General features: G+C 31.3%; 3 protein-coding genes and 1 long non-coding RNA gene across 7 annotated transcripts in view; 2 read left to right on the top strand and 2 right to left on the bottom strand.

Moving 5' to 3' along the window:
* Positions 1–638: 638 nt before the first annotated feature.
* Positions 639–4,702, bottom strand: LOC141453845 (uncharacterized). Of its 2 annotated transcripts, XR_012458259.1 has the most exons (3): positions 4,611–4,702; positions 1,844–1,977; positions 639–929 (listed from the first exon to the last, which is right to left on the bottom strand). It is a non-coding gene; the product is annotated as an uncharacterized lncRNA (long non-coding RNA). The 2 variants fall into 2 exon arrangements; XR_012458258.1 differs by lacking the exon at positions 4,611–4,702 and having other exon boundaries at positions 1,844–2,239.
* Positions 4,703–8,267: 3,565 nt separating this feature from the next.
* Positions 8,268–14,495, top strand: LOC141453830 (polymerase delta-interacting protein 2-like). 2 transcript variants are annotated; one of them, XM_074127490.1, is made up of 7 exons: positions 8,268–8,678; positions 9,613–9,765; positions 10,922–11,108; positions 11,867–12,044; positions 12,658–12,821; positions 13,661–13,866; positions 14,263–14,495. In XM_074127490.1, exons 2-7 carry the CDS (start codon positions 9,734–9,736, stop codon positions 14,378–14,380), a joined length of 885 nt encoding a protein of 294 aa, XP_073983591.1. In that variant the 5' UTR covers positions 8,268–8,678; positions 9,613–9,733; the 3' UTR covers positions 14,381–14,495. The 2 variants fall into 2 exon arrangements, with proteins under 2 accessions (XP_073983591.1, XP_073983590.1); XM_074127489.1 differs by lacking the exon at positions 8,268–8,678 and adding an exon at positions 9,351–9,530.
* A 972-nt stretch (positions 14,496–15,467) lies between these two features.
* Positions 15,468–18,802, top strand: Cbp20 (cap binding protein 20). The gene is made up of 4 exons (XM_074127496.1): positions 15,468–15,674; positions 15,792–15,973; positions 16,254–16,392; positions 18,502–18,802. The coding sequence occupies exons 1-4, from the start codon at positions 15,615–15,617 to the stop codon at positions 18,610–18,612; spliced, it is 492 nt and encodes a 163-aa protein (XP_073983597.1). The 5' UTR covers positions 15,468–15,614; the 3' UTR covers positions 18,613–18,802.
* A 1,252-nt stretch (positions 18,803–20,054) lies between these two features.
* The window catches only part of LOC141453832 (ras-like GTP-binding protein RhoL), a 51,256-nt gene continuing 47,214 nt past the window's right edge, over positions 20,055–24,096 (bottom strand). For both annotated transcript variants that reach the window (XM_074127495.1, XM_074127494.1), the window contains exons 3-5: positions 23,834–23,948; positions 22,656–22,773; positions 20,055–22,560 (exon numbers count right to left, since the gene is read on the bottom strand). In XM_074127495.1, coding sequence (XP_073983596.1) covers positions 22,355–22,560; positions 22,656–22,773; positions 23,834–23,948 — 439 coding nt within the window. In that variant the 3' untranslated portion in view covers positions 20,055–22,354. The remainder of the gene's footprint in view (positions 22,561–22,655; positions 22,774–23,833; positions 23,949–24,096) is intronic.

Here is a 24,096-nt window from a genome sequence, read left to right as displayed (position 1 = left end):
TCGCACTTCTAATCTAAGAAATATAATCTAAACTAATTATAAAATAGACTTAAAAATCTAATGATCTATTTCAAAAACTGAAACCCTCACGCCGACATACCCTAGTAAAGACAAATATTTTTCTAACTCAACGTTTCATAACTTATTCTAGCACATCCACATATGATATAATTAATTTAGTTTACATTTGAAAGAAAACTCTAAAATTAAGGTACGTCTGTATATTATTTGATACTATGTTTAACCATAATTTGTTTATTTGTTCTCTCAAAGATATAGTTAGCTAATCACAATTTAAATTTAAAAAGGAAATATAATTGTGAACAATTAATTTCATCTATAGATAAAACATTAATCTTAAGATCATTGAATAGTTCCAAAATATAATTTAAAAAACATTTACAGAGCAACAAGTATTCATCAAGTAAGCAAGTATAATAATGGATTCCTGCTGAAATTGATCAGACATTGTGCATTTAATATAAATTGCAAAAGTTCCAATGATATTTGGAATTAATAAATTATTTATTACAAGAATTTATTTCCAAGAGATCAATATAACTGTTTGACTAAGTGTAGAACTACATATGTAGATATTTTTTTTAACATCATATAAAGTGAAATCGAATGGAAAGAGACAGTCTCCAATATTTATTGATTGCGTAAGGTACATAATTCATTACTTTTTACATCTATTCTATCCAATTTAATGTGCACAGCCTATGTTGGCTCATCACTCTTGACGTACCAATACTTGTCTTAGGAAACATTCCTACCCTAAGTAGCACATTATTCTAAACTTGGTAGTTTAAGAGGAATTTCTAGCACAAGAGCGATATTGCTTCCAGAGATTGTTGAATTGTTTGGAAATCCTTAAAGTATACTAAGGAGCGTTCTCATATCTATCATTAGCTGAGGATTGGATCAGTCTAAAGAAGAAAGCAAAAGTTTAATGATTTTTAACGATATTCTTAAAGTAAGATGATAGTGAAAATAGAAAGAAAAGAAGTAAACTGTTGAACATTTCTTGAAAAATAGTAAATTTTTTTACAAAATATGTAAATGAAATAATGGTTCATCTAAAGTAAAATATCGCAATAAAGCCTAGCAAAAATGTGTTTCTCACTAAATTTACACTATATTTTCTAAATAGGTTTTTAAAATCCTTGGCTTGCAAAATATTTGTAAGAACATAAGCTGCAGTAAGGAGCGAATGGGTAACGTCTCTCAACTTGTTCTGAATAAAATGTAATTTCATATAAGGTTTTAGAAACTTAATTACTTTTAGAAAGACATTGAAATCTGATTTTACTAAATAATGAAGTTAATTGATTTTTCTAAGCATTTAATTTACAAAAACTGCGAGAAAGGGGAAGACTTACAAATTTTTAATTGGACATTTCTTGCTTAAGTTATTTGTTGGAAAACACAGTTGCTCCTGCTTCGATACTTGAAAATTCTCTTGTAAAAGCCACAAGAACTGGTTACTTTTAATCATAATGTAATACTTGAAGTACGAGTATATTGGAAGTTTAGGAATCTTTCAGAGCAAAAGACCTCAAGCATTCCTCACTTTGATAAAATACTTAGTGATGATTTTAATAATTAATTTCCTTTTTTAAAAAGATTTTAAAATCTGAACCTAAAAAGTGTGGAGAGAAATACTACACTAATTTCCCTAATGTGTGCTGCATTCCATTAAAAGTATGAAACAAAAGCCATATCTTTTCAGCTGTTAAAAGTTGGGATCTCTAGTTATTGATTTAGTGAATTAACTTTTTTGCTAGGCACATTTTTATTTTAAAAATTGAGAGTGAAAACAAACAAAATAAAGAATTCTTACCTGGGGTCTGTCAGCTTTTAAATTATACTTGCAGTATAATTTACATATTTACAGACAAACTATGCGCTTTATCATACAATTTTAAGTTGTTTCTGAACTTTATAATTTCAAATAGTTTCTTAGGAAATTATGGCCTGAAATAGATATATTTTATTCTTTTTAAATAAAAAAATGACAAAAAGTGGGCAGCTCTCTTTCTGACTTTTAGCCTATAAATTGATTGAAATTCACAATAATGTTACTAAATAGCGTTTAAAAAAGCCTATATTTAAAGAATATAAATTATTTTATTAATATATATGTTAAATATTTAAATAAAATGATTAAAACGAATAAAAAAGAATGTAAACAATGAAGAGCTCCTACGCTGGTTTGTATCCTAATGCAGAACTTGATATTTTGACCATGTTTTAAGGTTGTTTCAGCTTTTTTACAGTTTGCAGAGCGCTCCTCTGGAGACTTTTGAAAACATAAATGTAAACAATCCCTTTATTTAGTCCACGTTGTTTATTTGGTTGGTGGTCTGTGGTTAACATTAGATGATAACAGAATCAGTACCCCTATACAATTCGTTGTTTAAATTCAGTTTAAGGTGGAGATAACAATGTATCATATTGGAATGGATTATAGTGGTAAGAGAATTATATTTTTTTAAATAATTTTGCTAGGTAATAAATGTAAGAATTTTAATTAAAATCTATCGACAATTTGTAGGTATCGTTCTAAATGATCACTTATTGGTTATGAAGCCAGAAAAATGGAATAGAAATATGAATGGAAAAATGCAATATAGATTAAAATACTGTGAAAAGATACTATGCCACAACTTTTTTTATTGACTAGATAGGCGAGTGGATGGATATAGGGCATGTAAGAGAGACAAGAACCGCTGCTCTTAAAGGATCTACGGGTATTAACACAAACTTCAATTTCTTCAATTGTTGAATTTTTATTTACCCTCATTGATGACAGTTAATAATTAATATTAATAGTCTTCTATTAATTATTCTATCAGTGCCCAAAAAATGGTGCATTCAGCGGTTGAAATAACATAGTAATTTAAATAAAGAGTTACGAGCCGCTGCCGGAAAATTTCAGTTATTTTCCTTTTAATTTCTAGTTCCATTGGTATTGATATCATTCATAAGTGAGTTTCGGCTGTCTGTGGTTTCCTTCAGTAGATAACAGAATCACATTCAGTGACTCCTGATGAAGGATACCTATGGAACAAGGAAGGAGAAATATGTAGTTTAAAAAAAAATAGTAAATTATTTCTTATGAACCGTTCTTATGATTTTGTAGGAGTCCTTTATTTTGGTGACTTGCCATTGAAGTGCAAACATGATGATTATAAACTGACTTTCCTCTAGTGTGATCCATCAGATGCATATTTCGCTTCGATTCCACAGCACTGAGAAAGAATTGTATTAATGGAAAAGTATTTTTTGAAAGAAGGTAGGTTTTATTATTTTTATTATTATTAATATTTGTACTAATGGTAAATGATAACTTCTAAGCCTTTCACCCATATTTCTGTATGTTGGTTAGATAGACGTTTATGGAGTTGATGTAAAAGCCAAATCTGCTTTTTGTATTTAACCCAAACCACCCTACATTGTTTAATATTCATATTCTTTTTAACCTTTCGTCCATGATTGTTTATAGAATGATTTGGTCTTCGAAAGTGAAAATAAATCAATTTTGTATGGAGTAGTTACTATTCGCAAGGTGGAGATAATATGATATCGCATTGGAATGGATTAAGTGATAAGAAAATGTTGTAATAAGCCCGATTTGAGAAATAATAAACAATTTCAATTAAAATTGATCAATAATTTTGATTGTGTGTGCCCTGGTCATCATTTATTGGTGAAACAAGCAAAAACAAAAAAAAAAAGCAATATACATAATTGAATTTATGAAGAAAGGACCTTACGCCTCAACAAGTGCAAAAAATGGCTGCAGTTGTGAAAGTGGGTATTCAGTCATTAAATCAATTAATCAGTACATTAAAGGGCTTTGTCACTTTATGTCATAATTATCTTAAAAGGTGCTACAAATCTAAACAAGCAGAACAATGATTTTAATACAATTGAAGTTCAAAAAAAGAAGAAAGTTGAGTGAAACTGAGCACTGAATTGGTATTTCGCCAAAATGTGAGCAGATTTTTAAACTCAATTGAAGTTTTTGTATTACAACCAACCTCAATTTTGGTTAAAAAACAAAAGTTAAATTTGGGAAGAAGATTGTTGCAAACGTAAGTTTTTTTTTATATTAATAGTTGTTTCCCTTTTTTTGGTGAATCATTCATTAATCCAAGGTGAACAAACTATTGTTTGTTTTACATCATATGTATAATTTTACAATTGTTACTAAAATGTAAACATGTTACAATCTTTAATAAGTATAAAGATGGCCTAATTCGTTGGTCGAAAGCTTGGCAAAAAACAAATCAATTTTGATTGAAACTGGTAATGATCTATTTTCTCCTTTTATTAAAAATATTATAAAATCTGTCTACAATACCTGAAAAATAATGTATTCAGGGTTAAGTAATCTGGTGGCAGGAGAGGCCTGTATGTTTTTTTTTTTTTTTGAGGGCTTCAAGAATAAAGGGAAATGAGCCACAGACTCACATTTCAAGCCGTTGAGGCACTCTTAGAACAATAATATTATAATACATATACCAATAAATGATGCTATTATAAAAAGTATTATAAATATTATATAATATTTATGATTATACTATAACAAACTACATGCACACCTTTTAAATCAGTAGAATTGCCCCAGACCGATTCATCAGCCCATTCTTCTTTCGTTTGAGGTCAGCAGCTGACCGTCAGCCTCCTCTAGGTGGAATTATATTTCAGTACCTTAGAGGAATAAGGAGCTATTGGTCTTTTATTACATATTTGATTGTACTAAATCTTAAATTGCGAATTGAGACTTTCACCAATTCATTGTCTGCAGAAAACGCTAAAAGGACTAGTTGTTAAAAATGTTTTAATACCTCTCTTAATAAGAATCTATTAAGTGAGTTTTTGCTGTCTGTGGTTAACATCAGAAGATAACAGCATAACATCTAAAAGCGCTAAAGGGCACTAGTGGGACCAGAAAAAGAACAATAATTTATAAAATATACATTCACGCGCTTATTTTTTGTGATTCCTCATTTTATTAATTATTCTCATTTCAGAGGATTCCTTCCTTTTGGTGTCTTTTTATTGGTCTACGGAGCGGTGATTGCAAGCAGACTGTATTCTAGTGAGATACATCCATCAGTTGCATATTTCTTTTAAAAAGGTTTGTTCATTATTGTTATTTAACAGCACAAATAAATGAATAATTTTTGGTGAATAAAACTAAAAATTAATTAATGAAGTTTTTACACATTTAATGAAGCATTTAGTTTATACTATTTGGAATATCATTTAACGTATGGACTGTAATAATAAGAGCTTCTTCCGTTTTCCTAGTTGTAAATGTCCCGAGTTGACAGTTGGTTTTATTTGATTAGGGAGTTAATGATTAGATCAAAGTTGGTTGTTTTTCAACGTTACGCTTTTTGTATTCAACTGTTATACCGGTCAGTTTTAATCAAGAATTTATCTTGAGAATATCCACCAATTTGCCCATAGAGAAGTCTCTCTTAACTTCCTTCTCATTGCAAATATGGTATATGAAGGATTAATACTGTTTTGCTTCGTGTTGTTTGTTTATGTAACCCAACAGCAACTCAGAGATCTTACTTTCAACTACCTTTTTCTTATTCGTTAGCAACCTAGGCTATCAACGAGTCAACTTTATACTAGTAACTAAAGAAGTGTTCTCTCGAATACAAACACGGTATTCATCCTCAAAATTTTGAGTTTTTGATTTTGTAGTATTCATTTGTTTAGCAATCAATACATCATTTAATTTTTGAAACATCATTGATGTGAACAATATTGCACTTGTCACATTTTAAACAGTGTAAATGTTAAAAAATTAAAAGATCAAATAATAGGTCTTCCGCTGATTAAAGGCAATAATGTCTGCGTATTAGTTTATAAAGGAACTTACCTATTATAAAATAAGGTAATGGATTTTTCTTCATGTAATTCGTATCAACAAAAAATACAACAAAAACAAAAGAATTTATGAAAATAATGGCGTTACAAAAAAGTAGCACTCAAAACTTACAAAAACCATAGTAAATACAAATTTATAAGAAAACAGAGTGTGAACTGTGTAAAAGCTACCAGCTGAGAGAGAGATCGGACATCTACAATTTCCTTGTGTAATTCTAAATACTTCTGTAATTTGAGTAACAGAGTAATTGTAGTAAAATTCGATGAGTGCTTCTTATCTCTTATATCACTCATTTACTTTATGTTACAGATATTCTGAGACATTGGAACTGGAAGATGTACACTCAGCTAATCTGACACTGAAGAAATAATTTGAAGGCTAAATGACAGCCGATATTATAGAAGTTGGTGTCTGGTGACAAAGAGAATCAAATTCCTTAAGGGAACTGCAATTCTGCAAGGAAAATATTTCATCTGTTAACTTTGTTGTTCAAAGGAGTTCTCTCTTGTGTTATTCTTATAATTACAATATTCATTTTTCTCTTTTAATATATTAATAAAAAAATGGGTTATTACTTCCTTAAAAAATTATATTCCATTTAAACCTGATCAAATAAAAGGTAAGAAGGCGTAAAAAGTTCAATTAGTAGATTCATTCATGGTAGATAAATTAATTAACACTTCAAATATTAAAAAAAGGTAAGCTAAATTAGGTGTATATTAAAAGTAATAAACTAGGTATCTATTTAGACACGTAAGCCTATTCCAAATTAAACAGTTTTCTACGCCTTTCAAATTTCATTTTTCTCAAAACGGCGTCGCCGTTGGGAACCATTGCGTTAGAGTAAAGAACAGCCACCCTCTCAACAAAGAGTTCCTTTAATGCAATTGTTCTGGAAAAATTAGTTATAAAAAAGAAAAAGAGATTACACTAAGAGTAATAGTTCAAGCTATTTTTAAGAAAATCTCAAAAAAACAATCAATTCTGCAAAGCGGTGGAATTTTCTTTGAACTCAAGATTTTTGCAGCACATACAACCCTCCTGTTTAACATTTAGGACACAAAACCTTACTTTATATTCCAATGGTCTTTCAGGAAAGCCTACCCATCCTTCTCTCCCTGGATTGCCCTTACAAGATTTAAACAAAGTATTAAGCTATAAACTGTACCATGAGTACTGTGTGAGTACGTATCTAATTGAAAATGCGTTATACCCATTTTGAAGAAAATCTGGAATGAGGATGCCTTGGAAGAAAATAGGCTTAGTTTCCAGAAATAAAAGAAATTACCTGGTTAAACAATTTTTTAATTAGACCTGAAGAAGAAGTTGTCAAAAGTATTTGGAAAAGTTCACCGCACATACCACCAAATTAGAAAAAATGTCCCGAAAAATAATCAAACCAAAATCTGGAAAAGATTTCTTAAGTGTTATTAAGCCGGTCAAGGGATTTGAATCGCTAGGTTGTAGTGAGAACCCCTTGTACGATCAAATTTAAATATTAGGTTTCAGCTTTCTGCATTTAGTAGTTTTTTTGATATTTTGTTCTAACCATAAACACATTCTCAGACCGTTTTCTAAAAAACACTTTTTTAGGGTTCAAAACGGATATTTTCGACAAGGAAAATTTGGTATGATTGTAATACTTTCCTTATGAAAATAATTTGTATTAAGCCTTTTAAAAAAATTATTAAGCCCAATCTAATTTATTCCTTATTCTCTGGAGTCAGTCACTTTAAAGTGCAATAATTAAAGTTAATCAAATTTTCTTAGTTGAAGCTCTTGATTTTTGTAAAACTTGTTTGGGTGAAAAAAAATTACTAGAAAAATCTACGAGCAAACAGAATGTTACAGAATAATCAGCAGTTTTCTTTTAGCGTAATAATTGAAATGATAAAAGCTTTAGCTAGGTTGGATTGGAATTATTTATATTCTAATCATAGTTAATACAGTAACTGGAATTATATTATGATAAAATATAATTAAATTTTTAATTGGGAGTTATGAACTGAGTATTACAAATATGTACTAATGCAACTAGTGGTAGTGTCACTTTTTTAAAAACATTGAATGCATTCCACCACAGTCGCCTTATACAAGTTAACTAAAGCAGGTTAAATAAAATATTAACAAAGCCGAAGAGTACCGATGATTGCCGACTACATTCGGGTAGTTGCAGTTGAAACAGATTGTGGAAGGTAACAGCCCGCTAAGGCAGCATGGGTTCTGACCCATGTAAAATCTTTGTGTGAGTGAACTAATACAAAGAAAATTGGTCACTAACACAAAGATCTTACATGGGTTAGAACCCAAGGTGCCTTGGCCGCCTGTTACCTTCCAATAACTGCTTCATCTCTGTATATCTACCCGAATGTAGTCGGCAAACATCGGTATTCTTCGGCTCGTATATTATTTTATTAAAACTTTTCTTTTAGTTTATTTGTTTGTCACATCGTTAAAGTAGTGCGTATGAAGTACATACAGTGGCTTTTTGTTTATTGTTTACTTTTATTAAAAGTGATTTGAAATAATAGTTTACCTCTGAATTATTGAATAACTTGTTTGTTTTTCTATTCTGTTATTAATTTTTAAATTCTGATATTCATTTCTTTTTTGATGAACTGCATTGAAATAAAAGTTTAGGTTAATAAAACAATTTATTAATTTTGGGACATTTTTTTCTAATTTGATAGTATGTGCGGTGAACTCTTCCAAATACTTTTGACATTTGCCTGAGGTCTAATAAAATAAATTGTTTAACCAGGTAATTTCTTCTATTTCTCACATCCTCATTCTATGATAGTTGTTAAAGTGTCATCTAGTTTTGCTCTGGGTGATAGGAATGAAGCACGTAAGCTTTCTGCAGCCTAGTCATAACATTTATATTATAATCGCTGTTTAGAAGTTCTTCCTAGGAACAGCATCAGCTAATTAGTTTTTTCTTAATTAATTAAGTATTTTCGAAATTTCCTCTAATAATTCCATTATTTTACTATACTTCCTTCCTAATAGCCCAAAAGATTCTTTACAAATTTTTTATTAAAATATTTTTTTAAACATTCAAAGATTAAAAAGTTAATGGAATGGCCACGAATATATTTTTTAAGAATATATTGCAGGGATCTTTATTAACATTTTTTCAGACTATTCTCAGATTATTTTAAAAACCATCAAATAATTTAATATTTTTTCAAAAGTACAGATCATATAAGTATGTTTTTATAATTATTTAGTAAATTGGAGTGTATTTTTAGGAACAAGAAATACTTTTTGGAAATGAAAAGCAAAAAGTTAATTGCTTAACTATTGTTGGCAGACTAAAGATTTTTAAGTCACCTTTTGTGTAATAATTTTAGTTAATTAAGTAATAGTTGCTTAGTGATTTCAATTATTTTTATTTTTATTTTATAATTATTTAAAAAATGAGCATACGGTCAGGCTCACTTAGAGCACTGCACATGTGATAGAACAAATTTTTTATTAAAATATTTTTTTAAACATTCAAAGATTAAAAAATTAATGGAATGGCCACGAATATATTTTTTAAGAATATATTGCAGGGATCTTTATTAAGTAATTTAACTATTAGCTTGGTACAAGTTAAATTTGCTGCAAGGTTATTGTTTAGAAAAAATATAATACATTTAAAGAAATATATAAATAATACTTCAGGAGTGTCTTATATTTTCCTTTTTCAGATTGATCGACGTGGGCAGATTGGAACCTCCTAAAAATGCCGGAAACTATAAGACTGGACAACTGTTTTTACATAAAGTTTTAGCTTATCGGGGTGTGGTTTTGTTTCCCTGGATCGCCAAAATGTTCGACCGGGATTATCCTGTCCTAGAAAAGTAAGGAAAACTTATTATTTAACAAAAAAGTTAAATGTGAAATCAACCACACAACCTAGCTTCTTCTTTTTTTCCTTTGTTATTGGCCTCTTGAGCTAGCAAATCAGCCATTTAAATTCTTCTTTCGAAGCTTCTTTAGTATATTGAATATTTACAGAGTTATCTTGTTGCTTGTTATAAACTCAAAGAGCTCTGTGTAAATGCTGCCATCATCAGCTGCCAGAATAGTATTTAAATTGGCAGGTAACGGACATCCAGTCGCTATTACTGCCCTCCACAAACGCTCTCTTCCTTTAGTATTATTAGTACATTCCAGGATTAGATGGTTGGCGTCTGCTATCACTCCAGAAGTACAGGAACACTGGTGAGATGTTTCCACCCCAATCCTGGCTAAATGGTGCGGCAAATAATTGTGGTTAAACCTCATTCTAATGACAGTGCTAACAAACTTCCTATTGTAGTTTTTGTATTTGTAAAACCATGGTCTTTTGGGGACACTAAATTGTATGGCTGTGTAAAATTGGCCTTTTCTCGCCTTTGACAATACGTATATCCGCTGCCATTCTGTATAGCACTCCGCTTTAGCATAATTTTTAATATCGGAGACCAACATTGAGTATGGCGATGTATGTTGTAGGGAGATCGCATCATACATCGCCATACACACAACCTAACTTAAAACAATTTTTTATAAGGTCCATTCTTCTGATTTTCATATTGCGGTAGCTCTGTTCATTGTATAGATGTGGCATTTTTTACTTATATTAAAAGTTTAAGTCCCCTTAAATCTGGGTCTGTTCTTTGGAATTGTTTTTATTGTAAGCAGAATAGATCTGTTGTTTGCCCTTAATGGTGCCAGATGAGTCCAAATTAAGATATCTACAAAATCTCAAAATTGAGAAGGGTGCTTCTCTCTACTGTCGTTTTCTTATCTTTCTTGATGATGATGGACTTTTTGGCAATGTCATTTCCTTCTTATTCAGCATTTCCCAGCACCCAAAATATTAGATCAATATTAGCTAGTAGATGTCTAATAATTTACAATCTGTATTATAATCTGGATATCGCTATACGCTGAACCGACTTCTTTAAATGTTGAATAAATTTGGAGTGTGAATTCACACCTAATGTACAGTACATCATACATTTGTTTTAGAAAAACCTCCGAGAGCTCCACTAATATTACGACTGATGCCAGTCAGTCTACGACTGGCGCCTCAAGTTCCAAACCATCCACCAAATCTTCAGCTTACACGCCACCAACCTCAGAAGAGAAGGCAGTAAAGGGGCGTTCGCATACCTTCTATCAAGTGTTGATTGATTCTCGTGATTGTCCCTTCATTGTAAGTATTCTGAGAACTACATCAGCTATTTTAGAGCTTTTTATTAATGTATAAAGTGTAGCCCTTTGTTTCGACTGTTTTAAGTTCCCCGCTGTGTCCATACGTGTAGTTGTAATCACATAAACTCAGGCTCTCTAGTTTCAACTAAAAGAAACAATTGGTAGTCGGATGGATGACCAAAAAAGTTCACTTTCTTCATTTTACTCTTCATATATAACGATAGTGGGTTGGCCGAGCTTATCTCTATTAAAATTATGTCTTGCTTTTGCAGTTAAACTTAGTATGGAATTTATGGAAAGCCCTTCCTGGAAAGAACTTATGGTAAATTAATTACTCCTTACTTCCAAAGAAATGTTACCACTAGATTTTTCTCAAAATAGCTTCTTCACCACCAGAAATACCGCCTAATCGCAATCCAGCCTACCTAACATGCAGCGCTATTCTACATACTTTTTCATCTTTCCTTCAGTGTGGAAAACGCTTAATGGTGTCTTTAAGGCTCTGCCAAACGTACGATTAGTAGAGGTTGGATTTGACTCGACAGCTTCCTGTAAAACTTCATCTACATCACAAGGCCGTTTTGTATCTTCACATTCTTTTTTTAAGGTGTGTATGATCACTACTAAATTTTTTAAACTAACCCAAGTAGTAAATTGATCAAAGACCACTATATACATACATAGCTTCAGAAAGCTAAGCATTCAGTCTAAAGCATATTTTCAGCATTTATATTTATGAAGTGATATTTAAAATTATAGAGAATGCAGACGGATGCTGTAACATTCCTGGGTAACCAGGAAGGAAGTCGCAGTTTGTACTCCATTCCTGGTCTAGACTACGTGTCCCACGATGATATCCTGCCGTATTCTACAAAAGAGAAGAATCCCTTACACCATGAACTGTTCGACAAATTTTTTATCCCAGCACCAACTCAAGGTCAGTATGTATATTGATACCTAATTTCCGTGATTTAAAATTATAAAAACATTACTTTCAATTAATACTTCAAAATGATACAGAAATACTGCCTCACCGGTCCTGCTAATAGCGACCGAATGCGGGTGGTCAGGAAATATACTACTTACCTATCGGCTATTCCCTTCTTGAAGAGTTGCCGTCAAGTCATATCCCTCCACAAATCCCTATCGTTCCTAAAGGAAGTATACCATCTTACTACAAATCTGCTATGTGGATATTCATAGGTCTGTCTACCTTTGGCTCTTTGAGCAACTTATTTAGTGCAGTTTATTTACATTGTGTTAGTACCACATAATTTGTTTCTGATACGACTCTGGTAAAGTCTTATACATTTCATTTTGAGTACTGAATAACTGATCCCAATTTTATTAAATTGGGGAAGTTTCAGCGATAGTCTTAAGTAATCCTTGCTCTGAAATTAAATTATTATTCTTTGTGAAACCATTAAAAAACTAAAATATCGATTCAGTAAGCGAACTCACGGTTGTATGGCTATTAAAACTTTTTTGTTGGATCCAACTGGTTCAAGGACTATTACAACCATAGTACATTTCTTAAATATAATTTTCAGAGCCTCCCTATACTGCTCAAGACACGCTGAAAGCTTGGCAAAAGAAAAACCATCCTTGGCTGGAACTGTCCGACGTTCACAAGGAGACTACAGATGGTGTCAGGATCACTGTCATTCCTTTCTACATGGGCTCCAGGGATAGCCAGAATTCACTAATCTACTGGGTGAGTAAATTTGTAGTACTTTATTTTATAATAGGTGTACAATAAAAATTACGGTTAATTTTAATCAGGTAAGATCCGTGAACTCAAGCTGATTTTTATAAAACCATATCTTATTTATCTTGGAGTTTTCTTTTTTCTGGGTGCTTCCGTACATGTTACACCTAACATCAAATAGTTAATTTAATTGTGGAGCTTGTTTTGTAAACCATTATTTTATCTTATATATTATTTTATATTGCAAAATTTAAATCTTCTGGACAAAATCAGTTACACCTAGCATGCTACGCGTGAAATTAAAGGGCAAGATTTTCTTGATAAATGTAGTGCCATTTAAATGTTTAAAAAATTAATATTCAGTCTCTTCAACCAAAAAGTTCGTGGTGATACAACTTTAGACGATGTCAAGGCAACCATCGTATCAAATGAGGCTTTACCACAAGTTTTCGTGTTAAAACAACACCTGGCTCTGACACAAAAACCTTGAGCTCAAAAGACCTGAAATTTAAGACGGTTCCAGGAAGGTGAGATATAAGCGTTAGTCGTGTTCTACATACTCTGTTGCATGTTTTAGGTCCTTGATAATGATGGAGAATGCACTATCGTCAAATTTAGGCCCATTATTTTCATTCAAAGCATTTCTTTGATGAAAAAAAGAAGATTTGAACTCTGATCATTAAGATTTTAGTTTTATTTTTGTTTGTCCATAAAAGTTCAGGGGAGGGTGAAATACTGTTGGCGGACAAGAAAGGACTCAATTATGAGTCTTGTTGCCTGAAGTTGCGGACTATGTTCAAACTACTTTCATGTGATTTTTACTCGTTATTTTTTTTCTTTTCCAGTGGCGTTATTGCATCCGAATGGAAAACCTAGGCACAAAGACTGTACAGATGAGGGAGCATCACTGGCGTATTTTCAGCTTATCTGGTACTCTAGAGACTGTAAGAGGAAGAGGCGTGATAGGACTCGAGCCAATACTCTCTCCAACCACGCCGGTATTCCAATATTCCAGCCACGTCAGTCTTCAAGCGCCTTCTGGACACATGTGGTAATTTAATCTTACCTGAAGTCTTGACAAATAGGATAGGATTGTTCACAATTCTTATAATGTTGTTATCAGCGAGAGTTTATCTACTTCCTCCCAGACCTACAGAAATCAATGTTTTAAAAATAAATGGTAGAGTAACATACATGTAATCAGCTGCAGTCTTACATGCAGGGCTAGTTCAGTATTTATTTACGCTGTTGTGACATTAATTCAAGAATCGTCTTACTCTGGGTCAGCCAGGCGGGCTATTAAGGCAGGCGAGGTATATTTAGGCCAATGTGGCACTGCTTGGAGATATCGATAAGTGTATGAGCTTACTTATTTGGATGCCTGGACTTTTAGAACACCTATAATTCTTACAACTGAGAATAATTCGGATATAATTTTTTGTCTCAGGGGTACCTTCAGGATGGAACGCGAGGATGGCTACACATTTGACTGTAGAATTCCGCCGTTTTCGCTGGAGAGCAAGACTGATGAAGAAAATACAAATCCACCAACTTTCGGAGCCTAAAGAGAACTCCAATTATTTTCTTTTTAAAAATTATTGAAAATGTATTTATTCCAATATTTTACCAGTAATAATTATATTTTTATTGTACAAAAAAATAAACGTTTTACAATTAGTACATCAATGGCAAAACATAAGTAATTTCATAGGGTCCCAATTTTTAACTCACGTTTTTCCTTTACTAGGTAAGTAAAGTACAGCGACGTAGCTCAATTCCACGAGTTATACTTGCATTTGTCCGATTTAGACAAAAACCTTATTGTGGCTTGTGAACATTCTCTAATTTTTCGTTTATGAATTACTTTGGATATACACATACTGATTAATTAAAAAAAATAATTTAAAAAAATCATACAAAAAATAAAATAATAAGAAAACTAAAATGAATAGTAACAATATGTATAAATATAAAATGAAAGTAATAATTTACTATTAATTGTTTTCTCATTACACCTTCAATTACCAAGCTACCGCGTGCAGATTTTATTAAAACTAAAAACCACCACTTCAATTTCGCAGATACAAATTAGAAGACGTTTCTGTTTTTTCTGAAAGAAGTCTTTTTTAATTTTTATATACAAAATAATAAATATTCATTTCTTTTATGTATTTCTCAATTAATTCATTAAGACATACTGGAGGAGTTGACCCTGCTACTTATAAAAATAGAGCAAATAATGCTCAGTGTGAAAATGAATTTACATTAAAGAAACAAAAACAAAACTTATGGGCACCAGAGTTTTTATGTTAATCCAATAAAAATTATAAAACTTAGTATACTAAAATGCTTTAAAATAAGAAGCGAATATTGAGTAAGTCATTTTCACACTGGAAAAATGTAAGTTCAAAACATAAAAATCATTAATCTTAATTGGTTTCGGAAGCAGAAAAATTAAGAAAGATTTTGTTGGTTGTTTAGTAATATAGTGACTAATACGTTTCAGCAATATCTCTAGAATAATAATAATAATTTCAAAGTTTATAACTAATGAGGAATATACGAGTAGTACGTTCAACCGCTGATCAGTATTATTTTGAAAATTGGAGGCAATGTTTGATGTACTTGTTAGTTCTGAAAGTTGCCGCAATTGCCGAATTCTATTTGTGATTAAACATGGTTACACGTTGCAGGTTAGTTTGGTGTTTTGAACTTTTGCATTTGAATAAGAAAGAAAGTAATTATTTGTTGTATGTGAATAGCTATCATAGCATGGTAATTTAGTTTGTCACATAAAAGATGAGTAGCCCAGTGTCGACCAGCACTGAACTTAGTACATACAGAGATCAGCATTTCAAGGTAAAAGAAGCGTTATTTTTTATTAAGAATAAGTAAAAATTGATTTATTTTGATAGTAATTTAATAATACTAAGTTGTTAATGGTAATCTTTTGCAATGATATTTAATATTGTTTAGGGTTCCAGGATTGAACAGGAGAGACTTTTGCTTAATTCTTCTACTCTTTATGTCGGCAATTTGTCGTTTTATACTACAGAAGAACAAATATATGAATTATTTTCTAAATGTGGTGATATAAAGAGGATTATTATGGGACTAGACAAATATAAGAAAACTCCTTGTGGTTTTTGTTTTGTAGAGTATCCTTTTCAACTTTCATGAAAATATTTAACGAAAAATCGAGTTACTCATTATAAACAATCTTAAATTGTGTAGACCTGATGTCAGTAGCTAAGATATTTGTGCTCACAGAAATCATTTTTATTTTTATAATTTTTTAATTTTAAGTAGGAAACTGGTTCAAACAAAAAACATATTCGTAATTTTAATACTCGTATTCTTACTGAAATAACAAATTTACCACTCCAAATTGCGAAATCATTTTACTTGTTCAGTAACATTTCCTCAGCAAAATTTCAGATATTATCAAAGATGTGACGCAGAAAGTTGTATGAGATATGTTAATGGTACTCGCTTAGACGACAGAATAGTTAGAACAGATTGGGACGCCGGTTTTGTAGAAGGCAGGCAATATGGTCGTGGTAAAAGTGGCGGTCAGGTAAGCACATTATGAATTAAAATCAAATAAGTGCAGTCGTAGTTTATATAATAATTAAAATTACTGTAAGTGTGGTCTGCATGCTTCCTATCTAATTATTTTAATTAATTTTTTATATTAATTCTCTTTAGCAACTTTTGTATTCTCTTGATTTTTGTTTTTTGTCTTATTGCATTTTGCCAATTCAAAAATAAGAGATGACATGAAGTCATCTGATCTGATGACCGTGTCTACTGACAGCAGAGAGGTTTCTTCTGGTAATGCTGCGTTAGAATCCAACTCGAAATCAATTTGTGTGTTGGTATCAGCATCAGCGGTATTCCTAACTTTAATGTAAATAACAATAATGTACTTAGAGGTCTAACACTAACGTGATTTTTAGTAATATCGAACACAAATCTAACATGACTTTTATTCACTTGTATTGTGGAAGAAGAAAAACACTCTTTCCACTTTAAATGCCAATCTCTTAAAGCAATTTTAGAATTGTGGATCCGTAACAAAAATCAGTAATAGATGAGAAGATATTTCATTGATTGATGACACTGAAGTTTATTTCAGTAAATCAGTACAGATCAAATAGAAATAAGTCATTGATCAAGTACAATTACACCAATAAAGCAGTTAACAGTCGTTACGGACCTGCTGATGAAGCTAAATATAAGAGTAACGATGTTAAGATTCATGGGTGGCCTTGGGCAAGTATTTGGTTCAAATACTCAAAGTAAAGTACTAATTAAATAATTGATTTTTTTGTTCTAAACAACATATAAGTATTTCTGAGTCAGTCAACAAGTTATTAACGTTATGTACTGAAAGAGCATAAATAACTCCATCCGTGCTCAATTTCAAAGTTCAATATTTAGCTAAGTGTAAGAATGGTTAGAGACATCGATTCGAAGGAGGAGGAAAAATAAATATTCAACGATATTTCCCTTGTCGCTATATTAAAAATTGGGCGCATCTCACTTGAAAAAATGATAAATGAATAAACTGCAGAACTTCCTATTTTTTACGTTAATTTTGATAGATACCTTTGCCGCTATTATTCTCTTTATGCGGTGTTAGGTGTAAGGTAGACCCTTCTGTACCTTCCACAAGGTAATGTGGGAACTGTTTACGCCTTACGCTTTCGAAGGAACAATGTAGAAACAAAAGAAAATGTGATCACTATGGAAAAATGCATAAAGAGCGAATGAGCAGTTTTTGTGTCCGTGATGCTGACGTGTGTACATTATTGTAGAAAGTAGCACAAATCCATTTGGAAAATGCCCTAATTTAAATATTAAAAAGTAATAACAGTAAAATACTTTTCTGCTATTTTCAGGAGATATATTCAGGGTAAGGGAATCATTAATCCTGGAGTAGTTGTAGAATGAATTCTTTCTGTGAATTTTCTTAACTATGTGATGTAGGTGACATGTTGAATATGTATGAAGTGAGTTGATCTCTAGAGATCAATAAGATTAAGACCTTGTTAATAATCTTATTAATATGTGTATAATGCTCTACGACTAAGGTTTAGAGTATTCTCCCCTACAGATGTTAGGTGAGACTACTACCAAACAGCATCACTTTCAAATTAAGATATCAGTGAAATCTTTCTCTAGTAAGAGGTATTACCGTGTTTTTTGTTGGGTAAATTTTAAATTCACTGACAAACTTCTTTTAATAAGAATTTCTAACCCGCTTAAGATAGCTTCACAAAGCGCACGTTAAACTTGCCTCTAGAATTGTAACAATATCATCGGCAAATCCTGTTTAAGAGAGGCCCGTCGATTGGCCTAAAATTAATCAACCACAAGGTTCTACATCTCTAAGTAACAATGCCCGCCTTAAGCACAATCCTTGCTTTTGGTTCATCTTCCATCTTCCCGAATTTTACTGATAGACTCACCTCTCCATTTCTCTTAAATAATTTATTTATTTTTCTAATACGTTACAACATGTACACAGTATCCTCAATTTTAACATTGTATAAAATATTTATTAGTTTGTAAATTTTCTTGAAAGTTTAGGAGGCTTAACGTTTGATGCTCTTACAATGTAAACTCCTATTCAAACATTACTTTACACTAGTAATAATGTACAATTGAACATGTTTGTCAGGTCCGTGATGAGTATAGAAAAGATTATGACAGCGGAAGAGGAGGATATGGAAAGAATGTTCAACAAGAGAGTTCTATTACACAAGCAGCGGCCATCTTCAGCGGGCAGTAAAGCTGAAGATTTTTCTTATTTTGAAGGGTATTTTTTACGATTTTTTAAAAATGTAATTTATAAAATTTAAAATTCAATGACTGATAGGATAAACATTCAACTACATCAATCACTATTGTGGATAGTCATTGTAATAAGACGTTGAATGAAATTTTCAAAATAAAATATAAAAGGTGTAAAGTAAAATGAATGTATTTTTCTTGTTTGTGAACAAAGCCCTGTTCGTTATTAGAGGAATACGTCTATTTATTTCTCTCATAGACTGATAAAATGCAAGTTCTTTTTCTTTCGTGAAGTCCTTGAATCGATCGGGCCCTTAAGAGAAATAGCATTGAGTTCCTCCCTAATCATTAGTCATTAGTTTTTAAATTACTCTTTTATAGATTATTACAGTGTTTCAATGAATCAAATTAAAGGGACTTAACTTGAAACTATATTGCACCTTGAATGCCCATAAGATTTATTTATGCTTCTTTTAACCAATTTGAATCGGTTTCAGTATTTAACCCTGCGTCTAAAAATATACTTAAATATTATTTATTATTTGTTCAACTCTCTTGAAATGTTATTTTAATTATGGCATATTACAATACATATCTTTATAAAGCTGCAAAACGAATTACAAAAGCATAATCCCTTCTGAGTTCTTCGTGCCCTTAGATTTTTTCTTTCTTGGTGCTTCTTACAGTTCTCTGCGCGGCGAAGAACAGTGTTATTTGTAACAATGCTGTCCAGAGCCCTGTAAAAGGCTCCAGGCGTCAATTATCACAAATGCTGACGCGTCTTAAAAAAAAAGAAAAAGAATAGAAAAAACACTCTTCTCAGCTGTGACTAACGGGTTCACTGAGCGGGCCTCATCGTGAAAATATGAAATCCAGCCAGGTTTCGTAGACACGTTTCAGGCGAGAATCTTCTCTATCAGCAAACTGACCGACTAGTGGAAAACTATTCGTACGACTTGATTTATGTATCCTTCTGAGCACACTTGAGCTCTGTGTCAATTATAATTGAAAGAATTGTTTGATTCAATAAAAAAAAAACACGTACATGCCAAAAAACTATGAAAAAAAATTTACAATCCAAGAAATTAAATTCTCCGTTACGGAAGATTTTATTACAGTAAATAATAGTCTGATCTACTCTCCAGTATGCAAATATCTAGTTCAGAAGTAATCTCAAATACTAGTACAATTCTCTTTTTGACATCAAGATAATAAGATGCCCTCTTAGAAAGAAATGAAAAACTTAAAGAAAATGCAAAAGCTTCAATTTCATTTAAATAAAGTAGTAGATGTCACTAGCAAATGGTTATTTTAAGAAAATATAAATTACCTGGGCAGAGAGCATCTGGTTTGTCGAATCAGTTAGCCATATTATAATTACTAATTGATTTGGCAGATTCTGTTAGAAACTTGACTAGGTAAGTAGATCCGCAAAAGTGCTTTTTAAATTTTTTTTTTTTTTTTTATGATTTAAGGCGCGTCAACATCTAAGGTTATTGGCGCCCGGAGCTTTTTTCAGTGCACTACCGGCCTCCGGACAGTGTTCTCTCGTTACAGGCAACACTTTCCATCACCGGACAGTGAGCTGTAAGAAGCTCCTAGGAAGAGAAAATCTAAGGGTCAGCTGCTGGATTCGAACCCGGGACCTCCGCGTGGGAGTCCAGTACGCTAACCTCATAGCTAATCCCTTCCCTGTGCTTTTTAAATGTTATTAGTTTTATTTGACCATATCGGTTTGTGCGAAGCTTCATTTCTCTCATTTAATTGCTCTGTGACCAAGATTTTCTTGTCTCAGAATAATTAATATATAAAACAATTCACGTCATACTCGTGAATTAAAAAATAGACACAATCGAGTACGAGGTGGGGAGAAATTATTTTCACATTTTTTAACGTTAAATTGTTATGATATGATTATTTTTTTTTTTTTTTTGACAGGTACGTACTCTTAAATAAATGAAATCTAAGCCTTGAGAGGCAGAGCACAAAAGCGTTTTCAAAATGTATAAATTTCTTTAAATTTATTATTTTTCATGGCTCACACGTTTTTCTCCTTTTCCCGGTTTCGGATTTTCATTTTTTCATTCATGTGAGATAAATGGAATTTGATTTCTACGTTGTTACACACTACACTCCATGAATCGTTAAGCGTACGAATATTCTAAGCTTTTAAACCACCTGTAAAAAGTGGAACTGAGTGGGGCATTAACATAGAATTAACGGGATGTCCAAAAATGATTGTCTGATTGATGAAGAAGTTGTGAAAGGTCAACTAAATAAAAAAAAAATCTTAACTTTGCGCTTTTCAACCAAATAATTCAATTTTTTTTGCTTTTTACGGGGCCTCAATACTTCACACCCATGAAAGAATACCTGCCTAGGCAAAAAGTAAATTATAAGTGCTAATATTTTAACATCGTTAACACAGCAGGCACAAATCACCAGTTGGAAAAATATTGTAATTTTGAATTTGATAACTAAAATGAGATTAAGAATAAGGTAATAATTTTGATATAAAAGAAGTTCAGACAATATGTTTTTTTACTTACTTATTAAAAAATTATGTATTTATTAATTATTTAATTACAATATTTGAATAAAATATTACATATTACGCATTAATTCGGTCTTTGGTCCAAGATTCATTTCCATTTCGCAGCATTAGATTTTGATTTGAGCTAGATTGTACAAAACATTATTTAAGGTAAACTAACTTAATTTTTTTTTTTTAATTAAGGAATATAAATGGACAATATTTTCCAAACAGTACTTGAAGTGACTAGTATTCATAAAGTATAAATTCATAAAAGATTATTTTGTTATTTCCTTCATTGAATTTTTTGAACGTATGAAATAATCTTACCTTTTACTTAGAAAACGGAATGTTTTATAATTTTTTTTTAACATGCTAACAATAGTACTTATTACTTTTAAAAACTTTCGAAAGAATAAAAAGTATTTACAAAATGTATTTTTAAAATAGTGCTTTAATGAGTTAATTTTTATAAAATTCAAATTTCATGCACACAAGATTTCTTAATCTCCATTAATTAATAGAAAACAAAAAATGGCACTAATTTCTAAACATTCTGGTTTAAGGCAGTCTTCTTAATTAAATAGTGCAACACATTTATGTTTGAACGGGATAAAATTTCATTTAAGTAAAACATATTTATTATATATATATTTTTAAATTCTAGCAGAGACATAATTGTAACAATAACAACAGCTTAGATAGATAATCAGTTTCCTTAGTTAAATAGATATGAACGTATTTATAAAGTTCACGATTTAGGCCTACAATTTAAATAAACATAACTATTTTAATCTGTAACTTTTTTTAAAAAAATGCCTTAATTTTTAAATGGCAAGACAAGATTTGTGCATACCACAACACAATTATTTCTGTAATTTATTAAAATGTTCTATATCTCAGAATGCTTTCAATAAATAGATTGGCAACTCTTAAGAAGTTAAAACAATATTCCTACAGCTATTACTATTTTACTACTTATAAAAATACTGATTTCTTTAAATAAATTTTATGAAAACAAACAATAATAATCATAACTTTGGTTTTAGAAAACTGAAACATACCGGGGAAATAAAACAGAAGAACTTAGGATTCAAAAGAATTTCTAAAACCATATTTCTCAAATTGAAATTATAGTTGGAAAATCTTGTTGAATGGTATCTATCCCTGGATATGTTGATTAAAACATACATTAATGTTTTTAATTTTAGAGAACTGGACAAGTTCTTGCTTTCTTACATCGAGGTTTCTTACAGCACGCTCTTACAGCCTCAACAAAAATTTCTCTAAGTCCTTCACCATTTAACGCTGAACATTCCACATATTTTACAGCTCGGATTTTTCGCCGCATCCTTTTTCCATCTACAGGTGCTAGTGTATCTGCTTGGCACTCTCGAAGATCTGTCTTGGTTGCTTAACAAAATAAAAGTAAAATTCTTTTAGAATATTTGTGCCTTCTTGGCTTTGTAACAATAAAATCTTGAATATATATATAATTAGAAACTTACCAACTAAAACAATAGGCACATTAGGGCAGTGATGTTTTAACTCTGGGAACCATTTGCTTATAATATTGTCGTATGAAGTTTTATTTCCAACGGAGAAGCAAAGGAGGAAACAATCAGTCTGTAAACAAGAAACGGTATTGTTATTTGATACTGTATAAATAACAAAAATGAAAATGGTATGGTCAATATTTTATTTCCAATGCAAGTGGTTTTAAACAACCAGAGTCGAAGAGTTTTAAAAACACAAGGGGTCTGCTGTACAAATACTGTAGCCTTCTGAAACACATAAACTACTGGTCTGGCCGACTGTGGTCATTGCACGTTTTGGTTTACTGAAGTTGAATGATCATCACACCTCTTATTTTGCGTTTAATCAGCTTCGGTGAAGAGCTATCCAGATGCTCTAGGAGCTGCTGTGAGCCCGCTTAAAATTGGGTTTGTGTATGCCCTGAACGAATAAGGGAAAAACAAGGGATAACAAGGGAAAAACTTGGTACATGGGACCTTTTGCATTCACTTCTTTCTTACTACAAATATAACTAAGGAGTGTAAACATTGCAGGGCATTGTTGTGATGTTGTGAGGAGCATGTTCAACGCACACCTGCCTCTTAAAAGCATAGCGCCATTAGCCGGTACAAGCCAGTGCTCCAGCAAAGATTTTGTAATCAAGTACAAAATAATTAATTCAATATTTTACAAATTTTAATAATAATTCGAAACAAGAGGCGAATATTATAAATTCTTTCTAGAGGAAAACTCATTCTAAAAATCTAAGTAAAACGGGTTGTTCGAATGCCTGAGATGAATCCATTTTTGACCAAGTAATAATCTATTTGATGAAACGAAACCACAGGGGATACAAATATCAAGTTAACTTATTTCCACTTATCCTTACTAGAGAAACTTTACTATACGTAGTTGATTACCAAAATTAAGAGGCAGCGATAATGATTGTAAAAAGTAAGGTTTCCTTAAATATAGTAGAATGTAGAATACATTTTTTTTTTGTAACAAAAAGTGGTTATTATATTACAAACTAAATGTGATTCAAACAAATCCGAAACGTCTTCAGATATAAGCAAAATAAACTTTATTTCTATTATTCTACCTTGAAATGAAGGTTATTTCAAGAAGCGCAGAAATGTATAGAGGATTATTAAAAACAAATATATCTTACGTTAGGATATGATAAAGGTCGAAGTCTTTCATAGTCTTCTTGTCCAGCTGTATCCCAAAGTGTCATATTGAAATCTTGTCCATCGACATTGATATTATCCGCAAAATTATCAAACCTGGAAAAATTACAATTTAAAAGTATATAAATAATATTTCACCCGGTTTAATAATCACTTACTTGTCTAATTTAAGGCATTATTTGTCAATTTAAATGTTAAACAGTTTTCTAAATGAGTTATTACAGGAAACAAATACAACAGGACA

The sequence above is a fragment of the Rhodnius prolixus genome, unplaced genomic scaffold (genome assembly GCF_049639745.1).
Source record: "Rhodnius prolixus isolate KJV_2025 unplaced genomic scaffold, Rpr scaffold_3, whole genome shotgun sequence".
Lineage (NCBI taxonomy): Eukaryota > Metazoa > Arthropoda > Insecta > Hemiptera > Reduviidae > Rhodnius > Rhodnius prolixus.
This window is presented reverse-complemented; position numbering and strand designations above follow the sequence as displayed.

Excerpts from the sequence above, each read along its gene's own strand:
- LOC141453830 (XM_074127489.1), top strand. The coding sequence starts at position 9,439 with ATGGCCACGAATATATTTTTTAAGAATATATTGCAGGGATCTTTATTA. Across the intron at positions 11,109-11,866 it reads CTCGTGATTGTCCCTTCATT|AGAATGCAGACGGATGCTGT; the intron begins GTAAGTATTCTG and ends TTAAAATTATAG. Across the intron at positions 12,822-13,660 it reads AGAATTCACTAATCTACTGG|TGGCGTTATTGCATCCGAAT; the intron begins GTGAGTAAATTT and ends TTTCTTTTCCAG.
- Cbp20 (XM_074127496.1), top strand. The coding sequence starts at position 15,615 with ATGAGTAGCCCAGTGTCGACCAGCACTGAACTTAGTACATACAGAGAT. Across the intron at positions 15,675-15,791 it reads ACAGAGATCAGCATTTCAAG|GGTTCCAGGATTGAACAGGA; the intron begins GTAAAAGAAGCG and ends AATATTGTTTAG. Across the intron at positions 15,974-16,253 it reads TGTGGTTTTTGTTTTGTAGA|ATATTATCAAAGATGTGACG; the intron begins GTATCCTTTTCA and ends GCAAAATTTCAG.